This window comes from Rhamphochromis longiceps, linkage group LG6 (genome assembly GCF_057381845.1).
Source record: "Rhamphochromis longiceps isolate RC_006_pf linkage group LG6, R_longiceps_female_GT1.1, whole genome shotgun sequence".
NCBI lineage: Eukaryota > Metazoa > Chordata > Actinopteri > Cichliformes > Cichlidae > Rhamphochromis > Rhamphochromis longiceps.
Genome location: NC_140562.1, coordinates 15,707,814 through 15,727,487, shown reverse-complemented (window position 1 = coordinate 15,727,487; position 19,674 = coordinate 15,707,814). Strand labels below are relative to the sequence as shown.

Sequence of the window (19,674 nt, the reverse complement as noted above, 5' to 3'; positions counted from 1 at the left end):
ATCTTTTGTCCTATTTCCTCCAACCACCCCCAACCAGTCACGACAGACGGATCCCAAAGCCTATTAAAAGGGAGTTTTTCCTTCCCCCTGTCGCCAAGCACTTGTTCATTGAGGGTCGCCTTAATGTTGAGGTTTGTCTGTACTTTACAATATTAAATGCTTTGAGGCAACTGTTGTTGTGATTTGGCATTATAAAAATAAAATTGAACTGAATTTATTGAAAAGATTCACCTGTAAATTTGGAATTACTGACATTGACAAGATGAGCAAGCAAATATTTCACAAATATAACCCGAGATATCAAGCTTCTGAATGAACTGGGATGGCAGTCTTTCGATCAGCTATCACCTACTGAATTTAGGTTATACTTCCTGAGGCTACACATACACACATGTGTGTGAATATTTGTCTAAGTTCACCTCTCAGTTGGAGAGCACGGTGGAAAAGCAATTACCTTTCCAATAGTAGATTATCAGTTTTAATCCGAATTAGCACAGGCCTTACCTCATTAGCCATTCAAACAGGACAATAGAAGTGTTTTCATTTGAATTAGTCACTGAACACACAATTAGATCAGTGATCCTAAACTTGACTGAATCAAGTTGATACAACAGTTCACCGCTTAGTTGAGTCAAAAAGGCTTCCTTCAAATTTACACAGCTTTTCTTTCCTTTTCCAGTGTAAATATGCTGTATTAAAAAAGTTTTCTTTAAATAAACACGAATAAAAATGGATAATAACGTTAAATTCTGCAAACTTAAGCTGAGTGCACATAAATGCCCTTGCAGCTGCTTGCCTCATTGTTCGTTGTTCTTTATTTACATTTTGTTATAAAATCTAAATTTAATAAAATCCAAAAGGTCTCCAAGATTAAAATGTAGGTTAATGCCATTCCCTGTGTTTATTCTGCATTTATTCATCTATTAAGTATACCTTTAAGGTACTATGACTGTGAAAGGCTGTATTTCAGTAGAGTAAAAGTAGATGGTCTAAAGATGGCAACAACTGAGGCCACGAGGTGTGCTCAGTTTTCTGGAACTCCGTCCATAACAAAACAAAACAACCTGATTTATATTTGGCTGCTATCCTCCATCGGGTTGTCTTTTGTTGTCAACAGCTGTGAGCCTCAGAGCGCTCCCGGGAAGTCCTGCTCTGACTATTTGCGATGCATGCTTTGTCTCCCCCACTGTGTCAAAAAGGTGACATTTTGTTTCATTTTCAGGAAGAGGATGCAGAAGCAAGCCGAATTTGTGCTGCGTGCCAAAGTCAAGGTGTTTGCACGAATGTTGTTTTGCAGACGTTACAGCAGAGCTTGACAGTTTGGCCCCGTGATCTAATTTACTGTGCATAATGTGTGCTGTGTGTGACCCCTCAAAATGACTGTCGAATTACAATGTTTACTTTGGATCTGTATCGTTTTTAACTGAGGTTTAAACATTTTCTATTTGACATTTATGTCACCTTTCTTTTAAGCATTTTTTTCCTCCCATGTTGCCTTTTCAAAGCTGGAAGTGAGGTAATTTGATAGAAAGAGCAAATAATTCAAATGTTTGGCTGTAAAAATACTCATTATTTTTAAGTAGAAATCTACTTCTGTGAATAGTAGCACTGACCAACAATTTTTAAGATTGATTGCTATTATATCAGTTTATTACATTTATATACATGGTCCAATTAACTGAAATAGTAATAACTTCCTGTTGAACTTGTTCTCATTGTGTTTTAAGATAAACCTTTAATGTTATTAACTTATGTACATTTGTTAGTTATTGTTGTTTTCATGCTTGTTGTATTAGTTTATCTCTGTTCACTGTAATATAGGGCTGTTATTTGTGTGTGTGAATATGGGGTTGTGCAGTTTTATGACAGCTTTTTCATTATTTTACACTGCATTTGAGAACTGTGTGAATTGAAATTAGCACTGGATCATGTCAGAGCATGGCCGTGTTTGCAAAGCTGCATCTAGACAAGACTTATGGAACAATGTCTATTGGACAGACAAGAACAAAGTCGAGATGTTTGGCCGTATTGCAGTGTGGTATATGAAGAAAACCACAAAAATAATAAATGACAAATGACAATAAATGACACTTGAGGCATCGAGGTGAAAGTTATCTTCAGTTGCAAGTATCTTGGTGTGACCAATAATAAGCTGGACTGGAAGAACCATATGGAGGCGGGGTACAGTAAGAGACAAAGGCTGAGGCCTTTCCACTCCTGCTGTGCAGTGTGGACAATACGATGGTGGCCAGTGCTTTGTTTATGCTTTGGCCTGCTGGGAGGAAGGAGACCGCACAGCAGACAGGAACAGAGAAAACTTATTAAGAAGGCTCTGTGGTCACGTCTGAATTTGAAACAGTTCAGCACTGTTGTGGCAGAGAGAAGAATGCTCTTAAAGCTAACATGACCACGCCATGCCCAGGAGGTTATCACCAGTAGCACCTTCAGTCAGAGCGCTCCAGGAGGTCCTTTAAACCGACCACTTTACAGCAGCTGTTTAATGCACAATAATATGATTTTTGACCACATTTCCATATTTCAAATGTGTTGGCTGTTTTATTTATTACTTTTATCTGTCTATCTAAAGTCACACAAGAAAATAATTATTTTTTCACATCACTTTCCATTCATAAAATCCATTTACATCCGTTTCTGATCAACTTAATATAGATTAAAAAAACCTGTAAAAGCAGCAGATTAACAAACCTTAAATGTGGAAAAATGTCAACCATACTTTACCATATAGTTTTTGCCTATCTTTTCCGTGAGATGAAAGTCCCTAAATCACTGCTTAAAGTTACATCCATGTGTAAACAGTGAGCTGGGTTATGCTAGGCTTCCACTTCAGTGTCATTAAGCTGCCAAATGAAGCCGTTTCACAGCTGATTTAACTGTTTAGATCATTCAACTCTCCCTCCTGAGATCCACGGCCTGTCATTCTCTGTAGCTCTTGAAATAATCTTTCACTACCCCTCCCCATGTTTTGTTGTTGGCACAGACGCCTGCCAGTGGCATCATGGCAGGAAGCACCAAGCCTAATGAGATTAGTACTCCTAATTTAGAAAGTGAAATACATTCAGATTTCCCTCAGTAAAACACAATACTTATCCAGGAAGGCAATCTTATCTTCTCTCCTGCAAATTTAAAGTACCAAGGAACAAACTATAAAAGACAAATGCAGAAAAAATGTTCTGTGCTTTTGTGTTTCAATATTATTCTAATCTGGTCATTAATATTAAAATTCAGACTCTTTCCAGACAGATTTTTTTTTTTATGACAGCTTGAAGCCTTAATGTGTGCAGTGATGCTGCAGTTTTACTGGCACCTTCAGAAAAAAGGCTGTGCGACACTTTAACACAGCAGACATGAAGCCAGCAAATTGACAGCTTCAAGACAAGTTTTGTCCTCTTGATGAAAGATGCTCGCGTGTCTGAGAGCAGGCAAGAAACTTCAGCTTGGCATGCGTGAAATCAATGTTTTCACACCAAAGGTTATATGTTCCCTGCAGCGACTGTCTGCATTGTATGCGACTTGATGTGTATGTGTGTGTGTGTCTGTTTGTGTGTGTGTTTCTGTGTGTGTGTTTACCTGCAGGCTCCTAGCTGTCAGACTGCGGGGACTGGCCACATAAGTGTGTAACCGTCCATCCACTCCTCTCAGCAGTGGCTCAGAGTCTCGAACATATTGCAGGTCTCTGGATGTCCGCAGGTCAACCACCTCCATGGACTGACTCACGTTCTGGACCTGATGTACACACACACACACACACACACACACACACACACACACACACACACACACACACACACACACACACACACACACGCATATGCATAATGCTGCTGATGCCATCAGTGATTACTGTTTGTCCCTTCCATTAATATTTATGATTGGCTTTGGATGCTGTCTGATTACTGGCACCTGTTATTTGTTTCCAAACACCTGTTGTTTGCCTACAAATATGGCTGTGTGGTGATATGATGACAAACAAAGGGCTAGTTCACTGAATTTTTAACCCCCCATGGTAACTAGTATAGCAAAGACAAAAAAAAGTTGTTGCACGCTGGTTTGAGTGTTAATGTTAAACCAACAAAACAAATGCTGTATTTCAATAATCATTTACTTATTATTTTATGTTATTTTTTATATTTTATAATGTATATGTATATAGGGGCTTTTATTGTGAAATGAAAGAGCAGGAAGAACCACGTAGTTGCTGTCTGTAGCACAGACAGCAGAAAAGATTCCAGGTCTGAAAAGTGAAACCAATGTGGAATTCGTCTTTTTAATGGCCAACAGAGGGGACACAAAATCCTATGGAAGTCTATGGAAAACATAATGTATAAAAAATTAGATCAATTTTTAAATGTTGATAATTCTATGTTTCAGAAAGAAGTATTATCTGGAGTATGCTCATTAGCTATCGACTTGTAAATGACAATCAATGAGCGTTTGACCCTTCTACCACACAAAATGATCCCTATGAGCAACGCCTGCTTCAGTCAGAGGAGTTATCAGATGATGATGATAAATTGGTCTCTTTAGAGACCCTAAAAACAACAGCAAATAGAATAACAGATCTTTTCTATAGAAGATCATTAACTTGGTTATTTATGTATTTAGCTAATCATTTAAAATAAACATTTTAATGTGCGTTCATAATCTTACAGCTGAGTGTGCTCTCAGTGCTGCTAGTTATCTCTAAAGTGGTTGCTGCATATTAGAGTTCTGAGACTAGCTTACTGTCCCACAGCCTAATACACTGAGTGGAAAGATGTGATAAAGATGTGGAAATTGCTTCAGTTTACTGGCTGATCAAAGTAAAATTATTTTTATTGATTGAATAGATATACTTAAAGTATGCGCTGTGTTCTCATTGCTGCAATTCTACCCGTGTAAAACTAAGTGAATTTAAATCAAGTATAAAACCATTTATACACTTTTTGCATCACAAAATCAATACATGCCCATTTTAATGACAATGCAGCACACAGTCTGAGCTGCTTTAACCTACACCTTGGCTTCTTTCCTGACATTAGTAAGGTTTACAACTACTTATACAAATACTCCATTTTCTACGCAGATAATATATATTGCTCTGAAAACATGCCGTAAGTGAAAGAACCTGCTCCTGACCAGGTTATGTGTTCAATGTAAGTTACCATGGTGAATTAGCTCGGTAAAAAGTGAGCCACTTTCTTGACAGAGTACACTCTGATGTTAAGCCTGCTAGCCCAGTAATCTTACTTTGTAGTACCCACCCCTGGTGATGCAATGCCATCTAGGTCTACACCTTTATGGATCTAGTAGTGACACGGGCCACCAACCAAGACGGAGGAGGCAGCAGGAGGAAGACAAGCTGTCAGAACTGATAGTGATGCCAGTGTTAGCTAACAGCTGCAGATGTTTTCAGACACTGATGTTACAGGTGTTCAGGGATTCATTGGTGATTGTTTTAAATTTTCATTTTCACTGAAGAAGAATATCGTAGCTGCTATTAAGTACTTCACAGCTTGCTGTTTTCAACTTGAGACAACACTACCCTGGCAGAATTCACGCACTATGCTAGAGGTTTCTCGTGTGATGTCATGTGCATATTCCTCAAGAGCCATCCACCATGCTGGACATGATACAACTGCCTGTTGTGAAGTGAAAAAATGTGCATTCACCAACTGGTTGCCAAGTGGTTTCTGGACGTTGCTGACAATCTCTAAGAGAAATCAGTTATAAATAGAGGGTTGCAACACAAACCTCTTTCCGATTGCTCTGGTCGTTAGCAGGCTGCCACAGTCACGTGTTGTTTGCATGGAAAGATTGAAATTACTTTCAAGCAGTAGTGAAACTGTGAAAAGTGCAATACAAACTGTTACTACCTCTCAGAAAGTAGCTAGCAAATGTTTGCTAACATGCCAGCAAGGTCCATACAAACTATTGGTGACCACAGCAATCTGCTGGTGATAAAGGCAATCATTAGAAGGTTTTCACCAACAGACCAGAGTATAAACATTTTGCTAGCAACCGGTGGTTCAAAAAGGGTCACTAACCAGTCTCTGGCACTGTGTGAATGGGGCTTTAGTCACCTGACCCTACCTTTGATATATAAGTGGTTAATAGTGATGGGACTCCAAAACCCCAAAGTATACATAATATACTACATAATGTTTATATGCAACAAAGGGACAGAGTTACAATTAAGCTAGCAACTCTGGATGTAAACTTTGCAGCACTGTACAGTGACACAGTGATCCTTGGAGTTAAATTCTACCAACAAAATTAACAGGCTGGGTTTTTTTTGGCAGATTTAACAGATCTCGAATGTTAAAAGATGAAAACAAAAGGATCACCAAAGTTATCCGAGATAACCTCTGGGGTCCGTGAATATCTGCAGCAAGGGTTACAGCAATTCTTCCAAACTGGTCGAGATATTTGAGTCTAAAGCAGTGACCAACAGGCTGGCAGTGCTAAATACAGTCATTCTGTTCATGTGGTTCAAAATTTAAACTGCAAACAGTATGGTGGGCAGTTTTATTGTTCTGTGGTTTTATGTGTTTATTTTATTTAATTGTTCATTTAAATAATTGATTAATTTTATTTACTAATTTAATTGTGTATATGTTTTTAATTTTCTGTATTAAAGGAAGGTGGTGAGAGTTTTTAAAGTTGTAGTAGTAGTAGAATATATTATTATTAGTAGTATTATTAGTATTATTATTATCATCGTCATCATCATTATCATTATTATTATTATTATTATTGTTGTTTCATAAAAGTTGTAGGCACCACATTAAAAAACATTTTTTACACGTAACACGTAACATTTTTAGCTCCTAACTGAAAATAGAAATAGGTAAATAAATAAAAATGGATAAATAAAAGAGTGTGAGGAAAATATGCTTTGTAAATTAAAAGCAGTTCATGCTTCGGGTTTAACATCCCCCATTCACTGCTCAACAATATGATACAAAGACACAGTTTGCAGACCCCCTGTTCCCCTCTCTTAGATCTCATTAGGTCCATTTAAACAGAAGTCCCTCTCCTTTCGTGTCCTGCTCTAAAAAACAACCCCCACTCACGCCCCGTCTCATTAACCAGGCAGAGGGTGTACCACACACTTGAAATCTCTTTTAATGTTGAATGAAAAACAAGTGTTTAAAAAAATCTACTATAAAAATGACCCAGATATTTCCAGATATTCAGGAGTGATATGCAAACAAACAAACAAACAAACCCGCCCACACATCTCCTGTACAACACGTTCATTGGGGGCCAGACAAGCAAAAAAAATAGAAAAATAAAAAATAAGCGCTCATACCACCGCACACAAACTCACAGCGGGATCTAGGTGTCACTTCCACAGACATGCTGAGCTGATTAAGATTCATAAATACAAAAGACTCTCAACAAGAGCAGAGCGAGGAGAGAAGAGGGAGTTATTTCTGATAGTGTTCATCTACCTTTTTCTCATTTCTCTCTCGTTTTGTGTGAAGCGAGAACAGGATGTAACAGCACCAGTGTAGGACAAAAAGAGTAGTAATCTTTGTGATATTGCCATTGGTGTGCTCCGGTTTACTACAGCGTTGGTGAGAAAACGTGCCGTCGTGTGCGAGGCTGAGAATAGCGAATGCATTCAGAAATGTTTGCTTACTTGATGCCGTTCAATAATTCATCAATTTCTGTCACAAATCACTTTTATTACCCTCTCTTAGGACACAGGCATGAACTGAATAGCCCCGTACACATGTACACACACACAAGCAGTTACACGCTTGTATGGTCGTATGCTGAGCTGCACCCACAACACAGAACAAAGTGTTTCTTTCCCACCCATTTGTCAGCGTTTCTTTGAGTTTAAACTCTTTTGGCATGCTGAATGACTGGCAGTCTACAGAGGATTTGGCTACTGATGTATCAGGAATACATCTGTCAGCGAAGCCCGTGTGTGTCTGTTCATGTGTGTTTCTGCAAGTGTCAAAACAAAGAGACAGTCCAGTGAATATTTTCATTCCAGTACACCGCCTCTGCCCCGTGCCGCATGTCAATGCTGACCACTGAAACGTCAAGGCGCGAGACGAACACTCACAAATGCACACGCACCTGCTCGGTCAGCGAGCGTAGCTGTCGACTCCGAGGGTCTCGTTTACAGAGGTTCCGTGCCGGGGCGACCACCGTGCACATGCACCTGCCGTCGGGATCCGAGGCCGTGCTGTAAACCTGCCAGCCTTCCTCTGAGCCCGGGTACAGCCCCTGCACACAAACACGCCCGGTGTTAATGAAGTCACTGCGGGATAACACATTACCAGACGAGAGGATGAGCAGAGGAAAGCACAGAAAGCAAAACAGAACAACAAACAAATTCATCACCTATTAGCAGAGCAGATGATGTACACAACAAGCTGGAGTACAACTATTTCCATTACCAAATAAACACCTCACCATTGCTCCTTGGCTTAACTACTTTATGCTTCTGTGACACGCAGGCCATGGGACTGTTTTTGTCAGTAAAAAGACTCTAAAACGTCTGGCTCAGATTAGATTAACCACAATGGAAACCAAGTTAAAATGTGTAAAACTGACATTTAACAATGCACAGGTTTGACATTTGAAACCATCAAATCAAACTGGGAGGGATTAAATGATTTATGGTTAAAATGCCTTTTTGGTCTGCATGCTACAGCCAGGTAGCAGGAAACAAATGTGTAAATGCACTAATGCAGGAAACTTATTGGTAAAACAATGAACATCCAGAGATGGATGGAGCAACATTGACATTCATTTGAAGTTGTTGATGAATGTAGGGTGATGATGTTCAACATTCACGGTCTTGTGAATGTCGAATATCTTTGAGAGACACATTTTGTTCTTCAACTGTGAAAACAGCAAGAAACGAAGAAGAAAAAGAGAGAGAAAAAGCAGAGGTTCAGGTATTGGTGGTTATTTATTTCTGCTTTGTCAGTTTGATTTAAATTTAGCTTAAAAAGGGTTTTTAGAGGAATCTGAAAACCGGATGCTACATTTAGAGATTAAAGCGAAAAGCTTCAGTGCTATGAACTCACTCGTATGCTTTGACATTGCATAATAATAATACAACAAAACAGAAAGCAAATATCAGTGATTAAAATTTAAGTTGATGATTGAAGTTTTTAGAGATTAAGTGGTTGCTCATAGATGTTTGGTTGTGCACTGGTGTGGACTGTTTGCAGGGTAGAAATCATCTTTTGTGCAGATTTGTGGGAGCTCTGGGGAGTCGGTGACTTTCTGCCAGAGAGAACAGCAGTTCCGTCCGTGGAGGCAGAGAGTGGAAACTCTCCAGTAATGCTGCTAGCTTTCCTGGACACAGACATGTGGGAGACGTCACAGCTAATTTTAGCAACAAATGAGAAATTCAGAATTGGACATGGATGTCTCTGGTGAAGTCGAGCCCAATGAAAACACAGAAAGCGCACAATCTCCGTTTGACAAACATAAAAAGACGCTGAAATCACGAGATGCATCATGGTGAGATCACGCAGAGATTTACGTGCTGGCTACGACGATAATGACATAAAAGGAAAATATCTGTTCAGCCCTGATGACTGCAGTCTGACCTGAATAAGACTGTGACGCTGAAAAGAAGTGTGTTGGCTGAAAATAAAAAATACATGAAAAACCCTACAAAGGCTACGAAACGGAGATTTAATAGAGACTACATTCTCCTAAAAAATAGAAAAAGAAAAAAAGCACAGAGCGGTAACTCCTCTTATCTTTATTTCTACCTTTACACCAAAATATGAGGGTTTTTTTTCCAAATGATGAATGCACATCTCCCATGATCTGTTTATATGTATGCATACTTTTATCTTTCAGCACATACTGTAAATGGGAGGTAGGAAATGTATTCATTCTTAAGCGAAGCCGTTATTGAAGCATGTGATTCAAGGTAAAATCATTCATAACACCCTCAACAGTGATCACAGTGACTGAGGGAAAATGTTTTTGATAGATTTGATAAATCCAATTAAGCCTGACTTTCTTTTAGATAATATTCTGGACACCTTGGAAACAGTAGCTAGTACAAATGATTTTGATAACACAAATCAGAGCCTGATCAATATATTGGTTGGGAGTCGGGACTGATAATGAAAATTTAAAAGGTAAGAAATTGAGGTGGAAAAAATATTTTAACCATGTTACGAGTGTTGAGGCTGCATAGCGTGTCCACCAGAGGGCACTCTGCAACTTCCTTGTTGGCAACACGTAATTGGAAGGTAACAAACACAAGGAGCTTTGTCTTATTATCTCAGTGAGGACTCATAAACAGCTGAACACGTCTAAGATTAAATACACAATTACTGATTTTAGGAAAAGCCCTCCTAAACACAAAGCTACTTTTATTAAAGGTCAGATTGTGGAGTGTGTTTAATGTTAATGCCTTTGAATAGTTGTTGATCCGAAGCTTGATTTTAAAGCAAACTGTGAAGCTGTGTGCAAGAAGGGGCCCCAGCGACTCCCATGTTTGAGAAGGCTTTCTTGTTTCCGCACTGATAAAACCACGATGATTTCATTTTATCCTGCTTTTATTGAATCTGTTTTATCCTTTTCTTTGTTGTCGTGGTTTGGATTCTTATCTGTAAATAACACAAACTCACTCAATCAAACTGTTAAGTGGTCTAACAGGCTGACTGGTTAACCACAGCATCCCTGCACACCAGACAGTTCCAGTTTCTTCCTTCTGGTCGAACGCTTCTGTTCCCAAAATGTAAAACAACAAAAGTTAAAAATAGCTTTGCTGTAGCAGCCATTACTCAAATGAACAAATGAGAGTTTTTGCAGTTTTTTCCCTTAGCGGGGGCGACATGAAGCCCAAGGTATTTTTAGTCATTGTTTGTTGTCTGTTCTGCCTGTATTGAGAGCGTGAATATGACGATGGATGACCCACTGCTGCAGAGCAACGCAGCAGGAAACGTGGTGTTCCAAGTTATTAAGAATGAATCTCATCATAAAAATGGCTGAACCGCTAAATGACATTAGCTCATCCAAGGAAAAGCACCTGTGTGTTCATTCACATGGACAACAAAATGCTCATTTTTTTCATCTAAAGTGGTTATCAGCTTTCATTACGTTCACAATTCTTATAAACTATCAGCTGCAAAAATACGTCGACTCCAGTACTGTCCTTAAGTGCCTATTATAGGTCCTCCTGCTGCAATGGAGTGGGCGTTTTTCACTGAGCTTTCAATTTCTACTTAACAGTCAAACGAAAATATTGCTTTTATAGTGCTTTTTTTTTTTTTACCCCACTACATTTATCTAACTATAGTTACAAGTTATTTCTCCTGTTACAATTTTTCATAACCGTCCTGGTGAGTAAAGACTATGTCAGGTTTGTGATAAACTGCAGGATTGAACTTTCTTTTGTGTATGAGGAAAATTCTCTTTTTTACATTAAGAAAACATAAAAATTGAATTAGCTAAACAACGCTGTCACAAAGCTAACAGCAGGGAAACAGGAAACACTGTAGTAGTGTGTGGTTTGGCTGTTGTAGAGGTGGGGGAGAGATCAATGCCATTTTGTTGATTCAGTAGTTTCAGGTAAGCTGATAAAAAAGGAGAAAAGCTGTGTTAGCAGATTTTCTTCCCTATGGATATGAACAAGTACTTTTATCTGCTCTGTGGATCACTTAATAAAGCAAATCTGACTGAAATCAAGACTGGCTTCAACAACAGTTAGTAGTACGAGTTGGCTATTAATAGATAGCACCTCAGCAAGCTAATGTGTGAAACAAGCCTGGTACAAACACACACACAGATATAAGGTCATGTTCAGCTCTTGTTTAGCCAGTAAGTATAAACGTATTATTTAACCGTACCACGAGATTCCAGCAAGAAATTATAATATGACAGGATTTGTCCTGTTCTTTAATGTTATTAGGACAGGGGTGTCAAACATGAGGCCTGAGGCCTGCTGAAGACTCCAGTCTGGCCCATGGGACAGCACTGTAAAGTGTAAAGGAAAGCATACATTTGGGGATTTTAACGATATTTTTGTAGATTTTAGAGCTTTTCCTACTAATAAAAATGTCGCTCGTGGCCACTGATACACACCAAAGTAAATAAATGACAGAAAGTTATTGGGGTTTTTTTTTTAATCTTTGATAGAAAGACATTCTGTCATTTAACAAAAATGTTCAGTTTTATAATTACAGGAGCTAACAGGACTTTTTCTTTAATTTTACACATGTATGTCTTAAAATCTAAGGCCAAAGATTAGTGACGACAGACTTCAGCATCATTTCTTCATCATGAAGAAAAACTGAGACGCATTGTTTCAACTGCACTTCATTTCCTTATATTAGTGTTTCAGGGACTAAATGTGTAATAAAATGTCTTTGCACTGACAGAGAGGAGAGCTTCACGAGTTTGGTCCACTCAAAGTGGGCTGCATGTGGTCCACAGTGTAAAATGAGTTTGACATCTCAGCTTTTAGGATCTGATTTTCATTGATTCCTGAGCTTTCTGAGCATTAAGTACTTGTCATGTTTTACTTCTGGTTAATGTTTCATATTTGCTTCTGTCAAGCTTATACATATCCAGTGTGTTCTTTTGTCTATTCTTCATTTCCTGCTTTACTTTGGTAATCCTTTGCCTCTTGTGTTTTACAGTTGCTTTTACTTCCCATCTGTCCTCATCTAGCTGATTGTACAGCTGATATTACTCCCTGCCTTGATTAGCCTTCTGTGTATAACTTGTCCCGCATCCCCTTGGTCTTTTGTTGAGCTGCCTGTAGTCGTACTTTCTCTCTGTGTTCCCATGTTGTTGCCTTGTTTTTGGAATTCTGCTATTTAGTTTCTTGGCTCTCGCTACAGCCTAAATGAACAGCTCGCCTTTTGTTATTGGAACTCTGCCTCCCTGCATCTTGCATTTGGGTCCTCTCACTACACATCTCACAGTTCTAAACAGTCTATGTTTAACCAGGCCCAAGTTCAATAACTAATCAAATCACTGTGGGTCAGTCTGCATGTTCAACATGAAAGGATTCTGGAGCCTGCATTTATGACATCCTTTAAAAAATCACTTCAAAATCAATATTTATTTTAACATGCACCACTTGAATCTACCCATGAGGATCTAAAATCCAGTTATTAATTGAATATTTGATTAAAGTGAAAAAGAAAAAAAGCACAGGGTCAGAAGATTAGTGTTGATAATCCACAATCAGGTGCTCTTCAAAGACGAGGCCAGCGGTCGAATAGAGATTTTAATGTTCAAAAAGAAAAACAACGTTTGTGCTTATTATTAATGGCAGTCCTTGGTATTGATTTGGGGAGTGGGGGACGAAATCAGAGGGGCTTTGGTTTAAGACAAAAAAGTATTAATTCATGAATCAAACAATGGGTTTCAGATCAGAGAGTCTCCATCATGATACGAAGAACAAACAAAACAGAGATTTAATTGAAAGGGCTTAAGAGGCACACCGTGTGCGAATTCTAGCATTTAAGAGGCATTTCAAGTGGCTCCTTTACAACTCTGTTTGTACGCTGTACATTTGCAGCTATTTAAATGTCAGCACTCCTGCTGGTGTAATAGTATGTACGTTTTGCTTTTTGTTATTCAGACAGTAGGAAAATTAAAAAAAAAAGTTATTATTTGCCTCACCACAGGGGAATCCTATTTTTAACCTTTTGTAGCCTAAAGAATGGCACAAATCCAACCTGCTGAGGTGATTTTAAAAACTGCAGCACAGAGGAGTGGACAGGCAATTATTAGCACTTGAAAAATACAGTCTAAGCTGTTATATAATCAGACCCTTTTTTTATGTTTTGGGTTATTTGGGACTCATTAGGTTGAGGCGACACCGATTGTTCCCAGAGGGCTGACCATTTGGAAGCAAGTAACAGCAGAGGAAGTTAAAAACCATAAAGACAAAAACACAGAAGACGCTAAATCACGAGCTCATTACTGTGAGGTTTATCCAGGTCTGCAGCTTGACCTACTTAGTGATAACACTTTAGAACAATGTAAAGGAACGGCTGAGTTTGATCTGACACTCACAGCCTGTCGCACTGAGCTGCCCTAAAAACCCTGAAAAAGAATAATGGCAGAGGGGGAGGATGAGAGAAGGAGGCTGCCGAGAGGATGAAGGCACGAGAGGGAAATATGGAGGGGGGACCGTGGTGGCCTGGAGGGAAACATCTGATAAATCTATCAGCTGGGTTCAGAGGGGTAACCTTCACAATGTTCACAATGGAGCTGATGACGCGAGCGTTGAGGTTTAAAAAGAGGAAGATGTGAATGAGCTGAATGTATGAGCATCGGCTGTGCCTCCTGCTCGATGTAATTAAACAGAGGACATATGGCACCTCGGGGCTCATTTCACACGAGGGAAAAATGATAAAAATCTACACAGGCAGCTCGACTGATTGTGATCAGAGCAAATACAGAGAGCGCAGAGCAAACAGAGCCGCATTTCTGCAGTTGACAAATTGTTGATAAGAGGCTGAGGAGACAGGAGGACGTACGCAACTCAGAAAAATGTGTGTAACATCCTATATAAGAGAAAAATCGGAAAGTCTTACTGACACCATGTAGCTTAGAGTGTGTTTACCCAGACTAGCACTGCAATGAATAGACTGTATAGAAGCCTTCTTTTTTAAAAGTCATATGCTCTTATGACATAAGAAAAATATGCATAGTGAGTCAGCAGTAACACATAAACACTGAATGCTCTGACTGAGCATGGCAAAACAGGTTAGCAACAGAAACGCTGCAACATTAATCTCAATATAATAATATTATGTAGCAAAAAGTAAAAGGCCAACAACTGAAATGTGTTGTGGCAACAGGCTAAATGGGTAAATAAATGAATAGAACAGTTTAAAAATGACCAATAAAAACTCAATCAAGCTTAAACTAAATGCTAAAGAGTCAGAGGATAGTGAATAGTTACAACAGCTGCTTAAAACAATAAAGAATCCATTGAAATGCTTCTGTTACTCAGTATGTAAGCTGAACAAAGCACCAATTCATTAGCAGCCCTTATCTTAAAAAACAAAAAGAAAAACCTTTTAATACAATTTATGTTTTAATTACCATGCAGTTTAAAATTAATTCAGCAAAGTTGAAGCACATTTGGAACCTGACAAGTAGTGCTGATTAAAGAGCATTTGAGTTCATTTGATAAGACTCCGGGGAAGCACAATTGGCAAAAAATAAATAAACACTTTGGCGAAAGTGATGTAGCTAACAATTAAATTTATGTGCAATTAAGCTGGATTACAGAGACACAACAGCCAGATTTCAGACATTTCCCATTTAGAAACTGTCTGTCAACTATTGCAGTAGCAACACTGCCCATCTAACATCTCCATCTGCTTCAGCCACGGTCTGTGTGTGTGTGTGTGTGTGTGTGTGTGTGTGGGCACCTGCTTGCATGAGACTACATGCACTTTGCTGAACTTGCAAAGTGCCACCACGCAGCAGATGCGAGGTGCCAGAAAGGTAAATCATGCAAACCCTGAGTGTGCGCACAAACGCACACAAACTGCAATGCACGGACAGGATACGCATACGGGGTGAAGAAACCAGGGTGCGTGCAGTGATCCCCCATGTCTCGGGTTGCCAGGGGGGTTGCTAGGGCAACAAATCACCGGCTGTCCCATTGGGTGAGTCAGCCTTCCCTAGGAGAAATATCACCCCAGTAAGTCTGAGAAAGAGCAATCCTATTACCGGTCTGTGGGTGTAGCAGTGTGTGTGTGTGCAGCAGTGTGTGCATACTGTACATGTGTTCTTTATGACTCATAAAAGCTTATTTATTTATTCATTAGTGCTATTTATTCTTCAGTTGTGCCACCTGCTGTAGTGTATTTTCTAATTGTGCTCTGACTCTGATCTTGTGAGCGCTTTTTTTTCCTCCTCTACCTTCTTTCATGTCTTTTCTGCACCAGTGAACAGATCAAATATCTGCTGCATGCAGGCTAAAATATCCCCGAAGATCTTGATAATTGAATCTGACTTACTTCCCCCGTCATCGTAGATATCTTAGAAGCTGGGGCTTTTTTTCTTCTACAGTGAATAAGCAGACATTTATCTTGGAATAATTACAGATCATGTCACAAAGGAGAGCTTATGTCATTATATTTACTGAAAGTGGATGTTGCTGTGTAGAAAAGAGAAGTATGTAAAGGTGCTGCTGAAAATCACAACTCAAGTGACAACAAAAACGCGTCTCTATCGTTTGATGAAGACGAAGTTCTGGAAGTGCACAGATGCAGCGTGTATGCGTGCGTGTTTAGTCATATGAATATGAATACGTACGCTGACGATCCGTTCATGCGTGCCCTCTGAGGAGATGATGGTTCCATTGAGTCCAACCAGCGACGGTAAGGTCTGGGACATCCAGTTAGTTACCATAGCCATGGTGCTGAGCACCGCTCCAATTTTCAACATGGGAACACTCATCCTGATGCATACACATTCACACACCGCACACACACACACACACTAACAGAAACTCTGGCCGGCTCTCACACACAGTCCAAACTGTTCACAGCAGTCATTCTAACAAGAGCAGCTGCACAGCATGGTGTTACAGGTTGTGCAGTTGCTCTGTAGTGTTTGTTTAAAAAGAAAAGAAGAGAAAAAATCACGAATGTTCCCTCTGAAGTCTAAGACACTGCCACAGGTTAGTAGATAAATCCAGATGCATCCATGCAAAGACGCATCAAGTCCAAACATCCAGCTCAGGCTGCAGGAGGTGCTCCTGGAAACAGCTGGTCTGAACTGTGCGCGTATGTGTGTGTGCGTGTGTGTATGTGTGTGTTTCCTGGACTCCTTCCTTCGTCTGGCAGTGAGGCGTTGTGGCTGAGCCAGCACTGCTCTCTCATTTATCCTCTAACTCTCTGCCTCTCCCTCCCTCCCGCCTTTCCTCCACCCTCTCTCGCAGACACACTCCTCCATCTCTCTCCCAGACTCTCACCTATTCCTTCCACTTCTTTATCCAAGCGCCACAGTCTCCTCTCAAACCATATTTCATTCAATGAAAAAAAGCACGCCGCAAAAAAAGTGCTAACGAGAAAAAAAAGAATATTCATCTGACACTTATCCCATTCTCTTGCTTTTTTCACCCTTTTATCATTTCCATACCCATTTTCTTCTTCTTTTACCTGACCTTTAATTTTCCCTTTTCATCCTGACTGCAGTCAACACCTTTCTTTTTCCTTTCTGTCCAATGTCCCCATCTTTTCCTTGATATTGATTAAATGCAGACGCCTACAGGAATGCACAATGATCTGGACTGACCTCTCCCTTAAGTGTGTGCGTGCGTGTGTGCATTTGTGCTTCATGTAAATCACACACTGATGCAACACTGCCACCACGTGGCCCTCGGTGCCTGCCGACAACCAAACTGTGTAAGAGATTTTACACTGGATTTGATCAAAACTTCAGAGAAAGTACAAGATGTACAGATGCTTTATTTGATCTGGCTCTGCAGCATTTCCATGGCAGCAACAAACTCCAAAAATAAAGTTCAGCCTGTGTGCCACTTCTGTCACTGTGTTTACAACGTTTGCATCCACCTGCTGGGGACTGCAGATTAAAAGGAGTTGGTACAGCACTTATGCACAAAGCCTAACTGTGTCCCAGTTAAATAATATACTTACTGTATACACGATACACTATACTACCTAAGTCTAAGTCTCTATGTGCATTTTGAAGGCTTTTATTCCTGGTACCCACTCTGTCTATCAGCAGCATTTGCAACACTGCTACTCTTCAGACTATTGTTCTGTTATTGATTGTTTTTGCAATGAAGATGAGTTTTTCTAGCTTGATATGTTTTATTTTCCCAGTGGTTTAACTTACAACCACAGTTTGTCTTAATTTTTGTGAAGCGGTGAGCTGTGTTTCTTTAAAAAAATGTTTTCTGGCACTTTTTTAAACCAAATGACTAACTGCCCTAATCACTGGCTTATTTATTTATATGAATGAATAAATGAAAGCCTTGCAGGCCGTAAAAAAATTAAGTGCCATTATTATGCTAACTAGCACAATTAGTAGTTCAAAACAATCCCATTTGTTAGTCTTACGCTGAGCCATGACATTTTGTTTCCCTTCTCTTCCCTGTGATTGGCTGTGCTTCACAAACACAAGGTTTGCACAACAGATTGGGGGAGGGGGGTACATTACATATTAGACCATGTCATGTATCATCTATTTAATAACATCTAAGCCAGGATGCAGAAGCACTGTAAGATTTAGTAGCTTGTAGAAAAACCTTAAACCTAACCTTAAAAAAAGCTGTGTGACTTTGTCATAGAAAAAATATTGAAGGAATTTTCAGCCCACTCTTCTTGACAGAGTTAATTCAGTTCACTGGTTTTATGCACATCTCTTTTAAAGTCCACAAAAGTATTTCAGTCAGGTTGAGCTCTGGACTTTGACTGGACCATTGCAATGCCTTGATTCTTTTCTTTTTCAGCCATTAATTTGTAGATTGGGATCATTGTCCTGTTGAATTTCCCAATTTGGGCCAAGCTTGAGCTGTCAGACAGACAGCTGACTCCAGAATACTTTGTTAACAGAGGAGTTCATGTTTGAACGAGTGACTTGTCCCGTGGCTTCAAAATAAGCTCAAATAATCAGCCCTCCGCCAACAAAGCTGACAGCTGGTATGATGGGCTTGTGCTGATAATCTGTGTTTGGTTTTCTCCAAACAGCTTCTTCTCAGAAAGAAGAGGCTTTCTTCTGGTAACCCGTCCAGCCAGGCAATACTTGTTCAGTCATTTTTAAACTGTATACTGTTGTGAACTTTAATATTTAACATGCCAACTGAGGCCTGGAAATCTCTTGAATTTTTTGCAGTTTCTCTGAGTACTGACCTTGAGGTAAATTTCCTAGAAGCGTCCACTCTTGGGAAAACTGGCAACTGCCTTGAATGTTTTCCACTTATGAATATTCTTTGTCAGTGTTGAACGATGGACTTCAAATTGCTTGGAAATGTCCCTATAACCCTTCTCAGATCGATGGGCAGCAACATTTGCGTCTTTGTGTTTCCTCACTGGCAGTGTGTTAACACACACCTGAATGCTCCAGACCAGCAAACTGACGAAACATCTGCTTTTATAGAGGCGCTCGCACCCGCTCATGATCAGTTAATCACGTGTATTTGATCAGCAGCGCCTGGCTACTCTTAATTGTTATGGAAGCAGTAAGTGTTCTGCATTTTGGCTGATGTTTATAATAACCCATATAAAGTCTTTTTTCTTTTATTTAATATAACCTGACATATAAAACCTTAAATGTGAAAGACGCTGTACATTTTTTTTTTTAAAGCCTGCATATACATCTTTTTTTTTCTTGCAACAGTGGCTTGAGTTGAGTGTTGTTGTGAGCTGCTGCTAAATGAATCCTTTACCCATGAGACACATTTCACTGTATTTTTTTCTGACCGTATTTAGGACAGCACTTAAGTGGCAATTTTTGATGAAGTCTACAAAATACGGTAATGAATGTAAAGCTTAAAAAAAGAACTAAACACAAACTAAGTATACTGTACTGTAAATTCATCGTGTGTATGAAAATGTAATGCAAGGATCAAACACAATATTGGAATAGTGTCAAATAGGCCTCACGCTAATCACCAGTCAAGAGGAGGATCAAAATCATTGAATGATATACATTTTTAGCAATGGACATTTG

The 19,674-nt window shown here is 39.4% G+C and overlaps 1 protein-coding gene across 3 annotated transcripts in view; it reads right to left on the bottom strand.

Moving 5' to 3' along the window:
• LOC146667717 (noelin-2-like) overlaps positions 1-19,674 on the bottom strand; it is a 42,085-nt gene that overhangs the window by 21,109 nt on the left and 1,302 nt on the right. The window contains exons 1-3 of one of the 3 annotated variants that reach the window (XM_085409385.1): positions 16,291-16,816; positions 8,095-8,244; positions 3,589-3,744 (exon numbers count right to left, since the gene is read on the bottom strand). In XM_085409385.1, coding sequence (XP_085265511.1) covers positions 3,589-3,744; positions 8,095-8,244; positions 16,291-16,434 — 450 coding nt within the window. In that variant the 5' untranslated portion in view covers positions 16,435-16,816. Of the gene's footprint in view, positions 1-3,588; positions 3,745-8,094; positions 8,245-16,290; positions 16,817-19,674 lie in introns of those variants that run through there. The other 2 variants (XM_085409386.1, XM_085409387.1) reach the window with 2 other exon arrangements.